We start from the raw sequence: 10,199 nt of genomic DNA on the forward strand, positions 1-10,199 counted from the left end.
ATGCTTTAGTGTGTGTGTCCAGTAGGAATGAACAGGTGTCAATGAGAGCTGAATTTGGCCCATCTGTTTACAAAGATAACAGGTGTGTGTATGCATATATGTGTATGTATACAGATATATGTGTGCGTGCATAGGTTTACATGTGTGTGTAGGCATATACTTATATTTAAACTATTTTTTTATTCTAGTTGCTGTCTTTTTTTTTCTGTTTCCAGCAAAAGGAAGCCGAGCTTCTCATATTACATTAATGTAGTTGTGATGACAGGCATTTCTGGTGTCATAATTGGTTTTAAATTTCAGTAATCCATTTCAAATAGTTAAATAAAATCTGTGTGTTCAATTGAAATGGCTAAAGTCAGAACTTTCGTTATTGCTATCACAGGAAATAGTCTTGAGGGCAAAAATGTGAGTGAAATCAAAATAACTATTAGTAGCATCAAAGGGATGTGAATGTCTCACTGTACCTTCATGTGGGAGATGAGAGAGGTTTTTTATAATATATGTATCCAGTTGTGAATTTCATAAGCTGAGTACCCTCCTCACAGAAACAGGAAGCCGCACACCCGACACAGTAAATGGCTGTCTTCTGATGGTTTGTTTGCTTCTGCTGAGGGGCCGCTCCTGCCCTGCCCGGCGCAGTATAAACCAAGCTGGTTTGTAGCCTGCGCATATGTAGCAGGGTGAGGACTGGGCTTTCTGGCTGGAGGGGCTCGCCTGTGCAAGAGCTGAGGGTTTGTTTAGGTTAGGAAGGGCAGCCCGTGAACAACTCCTCATACCAACATGCTCTGTACGGTGCCACGTCTTGGGGGACACTGTCTTTACAAAACATTCGAGATAATTAAAGGTCAAAACTTCACTACATAAATTTCAGCAAACATATTTTGAATTTCTTAACAATCTCAAATTTGATTTGCAGTTGATTTTGTAAACATATGTTAACTGCAGAGAACATTGTGCTTCTGTTCCCAGTGTGAGTGGTGGCAAAACGTTCTGTGTTTTCCTTCTAAGAGAGATCAGAATCATGAAAATAATGTAATAGACTATATATTTAAAAGCTGAAAGCTAGAAATTTTCCCTCCCATGAAGCATCGCATCAGCACTTGTAAATCGGCATTTCCAGTTTTGTTATTTTTTAATAGCTAGTGTTTTGGTGTGGGGAGGCAGGAAGGGCAGGACATAATGAAGAAAGATGTTGAGAAAAATATTTGTCGAAACACTTCAAATTACAAACTGGTTATCTGTTAAAGGGTAAATTTCAATGAGGTCCCTTCATATGAGGGGTTTTTTTTAGTGTTTTTAGCATTTTGGTTTTGGGGCAGAATGGATACTGTAAAATTGCACATCAGGCCAGTCTGAGGAGCACGGTTGCGTCTATAGGGAGATCCGTGGGGAGGCAGGATGGCTGCATGGCTGTGAGCATGTCTGTGGTGCAGAAGCTCCCCTGCATCTCTTGGGTGTTGTGAAGAGCAGCCGGACCCCAAGAAAGGGTTCTAGCTGATGGGGAGAGACAGTGCAATGACCACCATGACACCAAGCCGGGGACCTTGACCTGCAAGGCCTGAAGCAGGAGGCTCACTGGGGAAAGCAAGCCCCTTACCCCACCTGGTGTAACCCTGTCTGGTCATAGATCTAGACAGGGATGATGGATAAAGAGGGAGAGAATGAAATTGCTGGTTTTTTTAGAGAAATTAGGTAAATTAGATTGGGCTATCTAATTCATAGTGGAATGATGGATGAGGAGGAGTTTTATTTGTGTCTTGCATGTGGATACAAGATGAGATTTTGGTAGGTTTTGCTGAAGAATACAGAGAGTCTGACTTAGGTGAGAGCATGGTCCCTGTGTTCCTAAATGCACTAACTGGGAATTGCAGGAGGGCTAATTTCACGTGGCAGTACTTTGAATGACATGATTGTACTTTGCAAGGAAACCAGGTAGGAGTGAGGAAAAGAAGAGACAGTTCAGAGACAGAGACAGGAGACGGGACTCCAAGAAGCTGAGGCAGGTGAGGGTGGGAATACAGTTTAAGTGAAGAACTATAGCATCTTGAGATTGCAGTAGCTGGATCCTAGAAACTGAACAGCTGATCAGAATATGCAGCATTTACAGGTGGTTATTTCTCACTAAGCAGGGGCTTTGCTGACCTTTCTGCATATTTCATCAAAAATGTATAAAATTTCCAATGCCAAAAGATTGCATGGGTCAGGCTCCCTAGACTTGATCCAAAAATACTAGGTTTTAAATGAAAAATTATGGTTTGGTCTTCCTCTTGATTTTTTTTCAACTCATCTTATCTATATTCTATATTATATGTGTCTGTATGTTTGTGGGAGACAGAAAATAGCAAAAAAAAAATTAGAAAAAATTATCAGGTTCCAACTATAACTGCTGTTGTTACTTTAATAAAGTTATCTTTGAAAAAGAGCCACTGAATAACTTAAGATCTCAACCACAACTCCCTTTCCCCTCCCCAATCCAAATAACCATACGTTTGAACTGATGCTTAGGGTTAAACATCAGAATTAATAAACTCTACTGGGATCTGTCAGCATTTCTAAACTTTGATAGAGCATAAAATGCTAAAATTAACTACCCAAACCTTCCTGAGCATGTGAAGGCACCAGTTCCCATTGAGGTCAACTGAATAAATGAAATTTAGACTGCATTTTTCAAGCTGTTACAGAATAATGACAATTCACAAAGACTTTTCTAAACCCTCTTCAATATATGTATGTGTCCGTACATGCAATGCATTTCTTGAATTTTTATGTTCTTGTTTGCCAACATGCCTTGTTTAAGCATGGTGAGGAGAAATAACACCTGTGGTATGTGGAATCCAGACAGAAAGTGGATTCTGGTTTTTGTTTGGGTTTGGGGGTTTTTTGGTTGTTCTTTTTCTTTGATTTATTTTTAGGAAGTGGGGAGGCAGATATTCAAAATTTCAGTCAACTTCAGGCAGTGGCAAACCTAAGCACTACAACCCTCAGATGTTAAGCTAATCCTTTTGAACATGAAATTTGGTTTGTTTCGAAAGTTAAGCAAACTTTCAAAATCGTTAAAAAAACATGTTTGTATGTACCTACATTTTGAATGACTGTGGTCTGCTGCACAGAAAACTTACACGGAAACCAAGGATTTTATTTGTTTGCTACATGGCCTTGGGTGAACACCTGGCTTGACTATGTTCCCCTACCTTCAGAAATCAGACACTGCTAGCTAAACTTAAGTGCAGTCCTGTAGCTTATAGGTATAAGCCTGTTCCTTTTATATACTTAATCTCATTAATATTTTTATAAATAACAACATTGACGGCATGTAAGTAATGGGTCCCCAAAAGAAACCTGAATCTGAGCACTGTTAATCTTTGAAAAAGATCTGCATTACATGTAAGCAAAATTTTGTATCTCCTGTTCATCTTTAATAGACATGAATATACACTTCCCCCTTTACTTCTTACAAGATCTGCGTTGTATCACAACCTCAGTCTTCCTGTTGAGGACCAAATAGGTCTCCTCTTGGAGACCACCCATGCTTTTTTTTTTTTAGGCCCTGATCCTGCAAATACTTAAGCATGTGTGGAACTTTGCTTTCAGGAGTCACCCTTTGATGTCTACTGGACTACTCCCATGAGCACAATTACATGCATTTTAAGCATGTGCCAGATTTGGGCCTCGGATTGTCTAGTGAGTGGCCACTGTGAAGCCGTGTGAGGAATGGTGTCCACCTGGAGTGTGCCTGCAGCCTTTGTAGAAGGCATAACGAGTAAATGCCTTTGGCTAAAGCCAAACAGAAAGTTGACCAAATTAATTATTCAATAATGTATAGAATTCAGTGATTTTATTAGTGAATAAAGTGTCACATCACTCCACTGAACAACACAGATCTTAATTAAGTTCTAATATAACCTTATAGCATCGTATAGTTTGAGAGTTATTAATGTAAAACTTCATTTTGTAAATAGAATTTTATAGATACATTATTTCTGTATAGAGTAGAGAAGTGGCAAGGATAGAAGATTATTGTGGACAATTATGCAGACCAGAACAGAGCACTTGGGTTTAACAAACAGCTTTGAATTCTAATTTTCTGCAATATACATAGTGTAGGTACAATTTGTAGTCATTACTGTGTATTAGGAAAGTTATTAAAATTCTTAAACTTGTTGAGGCTTTCCACAACACCTTCCCCAGATTTTAATTGGTTTTATGTAGTTCCATAAGAGAGCTCTTTAAAACAAATCAAAGTGCCTTAAATCACATGTCTTACCCATTGAAGGACAGAAACATTCCTTCTATAATCTGGCAAGTTTTCCTAAGAACTGAAATCTGAAGGTTCTCGATGATGAATTAAAAGACTTGGCAGAAGATAATTTATGTACCTTTTGATGGGCTCAGTTTCAAAATGACAAAATAACAATATTTTGTAACAGAAGGGTTAAATCTTAATCTCAGAGGTTTACAAAGCTGCTAGTCGCAGTCTCCTTAAAATTTAATATACCTCGTTAATGCTTACTTGCAAACACTGAAGGATTTTTATGATTATAATCATGTGTTACAGCACCTAGTACTGTTTCTAAGCAGCATACTAATCAGCTTAATGAGATATTACTGCACTTTTTGTTGACTAAAGCAAAATCCCTTTTATTGTTCTAAAGCTTGTCCTTTACTTTATTTTTTCCCAAAACATTATCTTGTTTTATTGTATACCAGTAAATATCATACCATCGTTTTTTTGTCAAATCATAAAACTATCTTTCTCATTGTAGAATGTGTAATATATTGAATATGGTTAATGGAACTGAAAGTTACAAATGGGTTTCTATTTTTGTTTTGGGTTTTTTTTTTTTTTTTGGCTGGCTTTTCTAGTGGAAATGGGAGAGATGCATAACATTTCTTTTTCTATAGATTTAGAAATGTAAACAGGTGCAATTTTACAAGAAGAAATACAAGGGAGGTGGTAAAAGCCTTTGCCCCTTCCGTAATAATTAGATTTTGAAACTGTAGCATATTTTAAAATAGTAATTAATGGTTATTGGCAAACATGCAGAATGATGAAAGCACAAGTATGATCAAAAATGTGTAGCACAGTTGGCATTTAATACACTTTTTATTGTTTTTACACTAATTCCTTTGCATTATTATGAGTAGGTAAAACATAAAATGCAAATTATACGTCAGTGATTCAATGCTTGTAACTCTTTCACAGTCTGAATCTAAAATATATTCTGATTTTCAGAGATGGAAGAAGCTAGTTTGTGCCTTGGTGTTTCTTCAGCTGTGCCAGAAGCTGACGCCCATCTCAATAGCACCATACTCAATGGGCAGTATTCAATGAGCCAGAAGCTGCACCAGATCACTTCCCAGCTCAGCCATGCTTTCCCGGAGCTCCAGAACAGGCAGAATCCAGAGGAGAAGGCGTCAGCACCGCTAGAAGACAAAAGCCACATGTCCATAGGAAACCAGCCCATCAGCAGTCAGATGGCACTGTTGGCAAACCAGCTCAATAGAGAGGTTGACACCAGTTTGAATGGGCGTGTGGATCTGCAGCAGTTCTTAAATGGACAAAACCTCGGGATTATGTCTCAGATGAGCGATATAGAGGATGACGCCAGGAAAAACAGAAAGTACCCATGTCCCCTCTGTGGGAAACGCTTTCGATTTAACAGCATCCTGTCGCTACACATGCGAACTCATACTGGAGAGAAACCATTTAAATGTCCATACTGTGACCACAGAGCAGCTCAAAAAGGCAATCTGAAGATACATCTGCGTACTCACAAGCTTGGAAACCTTGGCAAAGGTCGTGGAAGAGTCCGAGAAGAAAACAGACTTTTACATGAGCTGGAGGAGAGAGCAATTCTTCGGGACAAACAGATGAAGAGCAGCCTCTTGCAGCCACGACCTGATGTGAAAGCACAGCAGCACACTCAGCCAATGCCTCTCGCAAACTGTAACTTGTCTGTGCCAGCTAATCACAGCACACCTGATATTTCAAACCCCGTTCCCTCTCCGAAGCCAGTCAGTGTCCAGGAAGAAGTTGTCGCTCAGACAGCTGGATTCAGATGCACGTTTTGCAAAGGCAAGTTTAAGAAGCGAGAAGAGCTGGACAGGCACATAAGGATCCTGCACAAACCTTATAAGTGCACCCTGTGTGACTTTGCTGCCTCGCAGGAGGAGGAGCTGATCAGCCACGTGGAGAAGGCTCACATAACTGCAGAGTCAGCACAGGGCCAGGGCTCCAACGGGAATGGGGAGCAATCCACCAATGAGTTCCGTTGCGAGGTGTGTGGCCAAGTGTTTAGCCAAGCATGGTTCCTAAAAGGCCACATGAGAAAGCACAAGGATTCCTTTGAACACTGCTGTCAGATCTGTGGGAGGCGATTCAAAGAGCCCTGGTTTCTTAAAAATCACATGAAAGTTCACCTGAATAAGTTATCTGTAAAGAACAAATCTCCTAATGATCCCGAAGTACCTGTCTCCATCGGCAGCATGTCCCAGGAAGCTCATGCAAACTTATATTCGAGATATCTGTCATGTTTGCAGAGTGGGTTTCTTCCTCCTGACAAAGCGAGTTTAAGTGAACAAAATCAAATCTATAACAAAGGAGATATGCCCATGAAAGAGAAAGAAGTCTTGGGGAAGCTCCTTTCGCCCATTTCTGGCATTGGCCACAGTATTGCTGAAGGGGATAAACATTCTTTATTGGGTTGTCTCAATCTGGTGCCTCCTCTGAAATCCAGCTGTATAGAAAGGTTACAAGCTGCCGCCAAAGCGGCAGAGATGGATCCAGTAAACAGCTATCAGGCCTGGCAGCTTATGGCAAGGGGAATGGCCATGGAACATGGCTTTTTGTCTAAAGAGCAGCAGATACAGCGCAGCCATGAAGACACTTTGGCAAATGCTGGAGTTATGTTTGATAAGGAGAAGCGGGAGTATGTGTTAGTAGGAGCAGATGGCTCTAAGCAGAAAATGCCTGCTGATTTGGTTCACAGCACTAAAATGGGCAATCAGAGAGACTTGCCAAACAAACTAGACCCTTTAGAAGGCAGTAGAGATTTTTTGTCACATGGTATGAACCAGGGACTCGATTACAACTTACAAAGTCATGGAAACGTAAAAGAAAAGCCAACTGAATGCCCGGACTGCGGAAGGGTTTTTAGAACGTACCACCAAGTGGTTGTTCACTCCAGGGTCCACAAAAGAGACAGGAAAGGAGAAGATGAAATAATTCAAGGTAGTCTTGATGAGCGACGTGGGTCTGGGAGTGATCAAGAGTCTCAGTCTGTCAGCAGGTCGACAACACCAGGGTCCTCTAACATTACTGAAGAAAGCGGAGTAGGTGGGGGTCTCTCGCAGACGGGGAGTGCCCAGGAGGACAGCCCACATCCTTCCTCACCCTCCTCTTCAGGTACGATAACTTCTCCTTGCCTCTCTGCACTGAAAGCTTCGTAGCTGTATTTGAAATCACAGCAGCAAAGTAGTTTATGCATTCTCTTGTTAGGTCGTTTTCTAGCAGTCCACAGGGACGTGGTATTATATGCCAGAACATCTGTGTTTGGGTTCCTGCAATGCCTTCGAGGTTAATTCTCGGCTCACCCTTTTCTCCCCTCCAAGGGCAGGTTTCCTAGCCTTTCAGCTGTCACCTCCGCCACCCCACTGGCAGCAGCGTGCAGGGTCTGTACAGTCACCAATGGCAATGTCACTTCCAGGGCCTCTCCATCCAGCTTTTGGAAGGAGGTTTTTTTCCTCCTCTTCTATTCATGGTGTCTCTCTTGCAGATCCTTCCGTGTCGTCCATTTAAAAGGGTGAGGAAAGATGCCTTCTTTGAGCTATAGTTCAAAGAAATAGGATTAATAAACAGCGTGTTGGCTGACCTCTCTGCCCTTGTTCCCACAACCATATCAATTACTTAGCTGAGATACCTACTTGTACCTGGCCACTGGACTGATTAAAAAGAGATTAAAAAATACAAATTACTAACTTTTTGACAGTCTTTTAAGTTATGTGCATATTTTAACATGTATGAAGCCTTCTGCTTAATTCGCATCTATTTGAAAGTACAAGAAAAATAGAAATTGGACTGAAACATTTTAATTGCATTGTATGTCATGTTAACTTGCTGTGTATAAAATAGCAAAGCAGATAATATTTTGTTGGAGATGTCTATAAAATATTGAGCTTCCTGGTACAATTTTTAAAGTTACTAGCCTATGACTGCTGAAATAAAATCTCCAAGTAATAACAGGTAAGATTTCTGGCCTCATCTATATTTCCAAAGTCACTTACTAATGGATAGTAAATTGAAAGTTATATCTTCAGCCCTTTATAAAGAAAGCACCTCACTAATACTGTAATCATTCTGCAAGCCTAACAACAGAGGAAATCATGCCATAACAAATACTCTGTTACTAATGGCAACATTGATTTCTGCAATCAGCCATTAAGTCTAGAAAATGAAAGACAGTTTGAGGTACCTTAAGGCATTACATTGCCCACTGTTAAAGAGCTGGTAGCAGGCTGTTGAGGGTAATTCTTTTTAGGTTTTTTTCCCCCAGTTTCGATAAATATTCTAGTATTGGAGGCAATTCACTGTTACAGTTATTAAGTATATGCCAGTTTATTTTTGTTGTTCTTGTCATGCTCCAGTATACTCTACTTCTGAGGCCAAATTAATATAAAAATAAAGTGTTAGTTTGCTGGCTTATTACAAACCAGTAAAGAAATTGTTAAGACACATAAATCTGCACTCCACATTCCACACATTCCTATAGTACTTAATGCTGTTGTTTAAATACCCATGAAACACACTGTCTACTCTTAGAGTCATAGCCTCGTTTACAATTTATTACTGGTGAGACACATTAGAAAATTCGATGTAGGAACAAGGGTAACAGGCAAGAGCTAATTTCATACCATATATAGTTGTTGAGATTGTTTTAAGAGGATTGAAAATATGTCAGGATGAAGAAGATTATTTTTCTAACTTTCACTTTTAAAAATCCTACACATGGCGGGGGGGGGGAGGGAGGGCGGGAGAAGGCTCCTCTTTAATACAGAAAGCGTCACTTTTGTTTTGCAATGCCATAGAGCGATCGGAAATAAAAGATCCTGAAATCATTTAAATTCTGTCCGAAGCCTTCCAGGGCTGTCTGGAAAAGTTTGGGAAAAAAGAGCCCCAGCGTCTTCTGAGTGAGGTTGAACTGATAGAGACTGAAGAGGATTCAAAACAGTGCATGTGAAAGTTGGTGCGTTTTGAGTGCCCTGAAAACTTTAATTCCAAGTGTTCTGGTTCGTTAAATGTATTGTTGTGGGAAGTTTTCCCTATCTTCAGAGGCAAAAGATAACACTGCAGTGTTCTCTCTCTGGCCACTAATTTAAAATTATTTTTAACTTAAACTGCAATTTATTTAAAGCGTTTATTTTCACACCTGATGCATTTATATCGAAGCCTGTAAAAATGAAAGCAAAATATGTGCAGTAACAGTTGCTAGAAGCACATTCGTTTTTACTGAAGAAACCCAGACCTTTTATATTAATATCTGATTGTCTCCTTTAGTCTGTTACTAGTAAATCTAGGAGGGCTCTCGGTGTCATACATCCTATCATGGAAAGTGTGCACATTTTTATAACTTCTTAATCAGATGAAAGAAAGAGAGTATTGCATTCTATCAGAACAAAATCTAAGTATTCTTTAGTACTTTAAAATTAATTTTATTGCCATGTTGCTGTTGGAACTTTTCATTGTTATGAAGCGTGTATTTTATCACTACCTGTGAAAGACAAACCTGTAGAATATAAAGAAATCGGATTTTTTGCGTAAGGGAGAATTAAGTAGTCATTGAATCTTCTATTAAGAAATTACCGCAAAACAGAGTTTTACAAATTTCTCAGACTGCATAACAATGTCTCAAAACTTAATTTGCATCACTTGATTCTTTTTGTTGAAAACTGGGTCAGTAGGGCCTGAGAAACTATTTTTTCAGATCTTAACCAATGAATTCTTCTTTATAAATTGGTGCTCTTAACATGATAGTAGTTCTGAATTCATCATAAAAACCTTTTTACACAGTGCCTCTTAGAACAGATCTCCAGAAGAAGGCTTACAATGAGTGGCAGAGAAGTCTTTGTTATCTGATGTAATTCTTTGCAAAGGAGGATTGGGAATGGAGTGCCTGTTTAAAAATGTCTAGCTCAGGCTGAGA

At 39.6% G+C, this 10,199-nt stretch overlaps 1 protein-coding gene across 1 annotated transcript in view; it reads left to right on the forward strand.

Moving 5' to 3' along the window:
• Nucleotides 1-5,235: 5,235 nt before the first annotated feature.
• The window catches only part of ZNF536 (zinc finger protein 536), a 186,928-nt gene continuing 181,964 nt past the window's right edge, over nt 5,236-10,199 (forward strand). The window contains exon 1 of the mRNA XM_075715742.1: nt 5,236-7,405. Coding sequence (XP_075571857.1) covers nt 5,236-7,405 — 2,170 coding nt within the window. The remainder of the gene's footprint in view (nt 7,406-10,199) is intronic.

Source organism: Pelecanus crispus, chromosome 8 (genome assembly GCF_030463565.1).
Source record: "Pelecanus crispus isolate bPelCri1 chromosome 8, bPelCri1.pri, whole genome shotgun sequence".
In the NCBI taxonomy this organism is placed as follows: domain Eukaryota; kingdom Metazoa; phylum Chordata; class Aves; order Pelecaniformes; family Pelecanidae; genus Pelecanus; species Pelecanus crispus.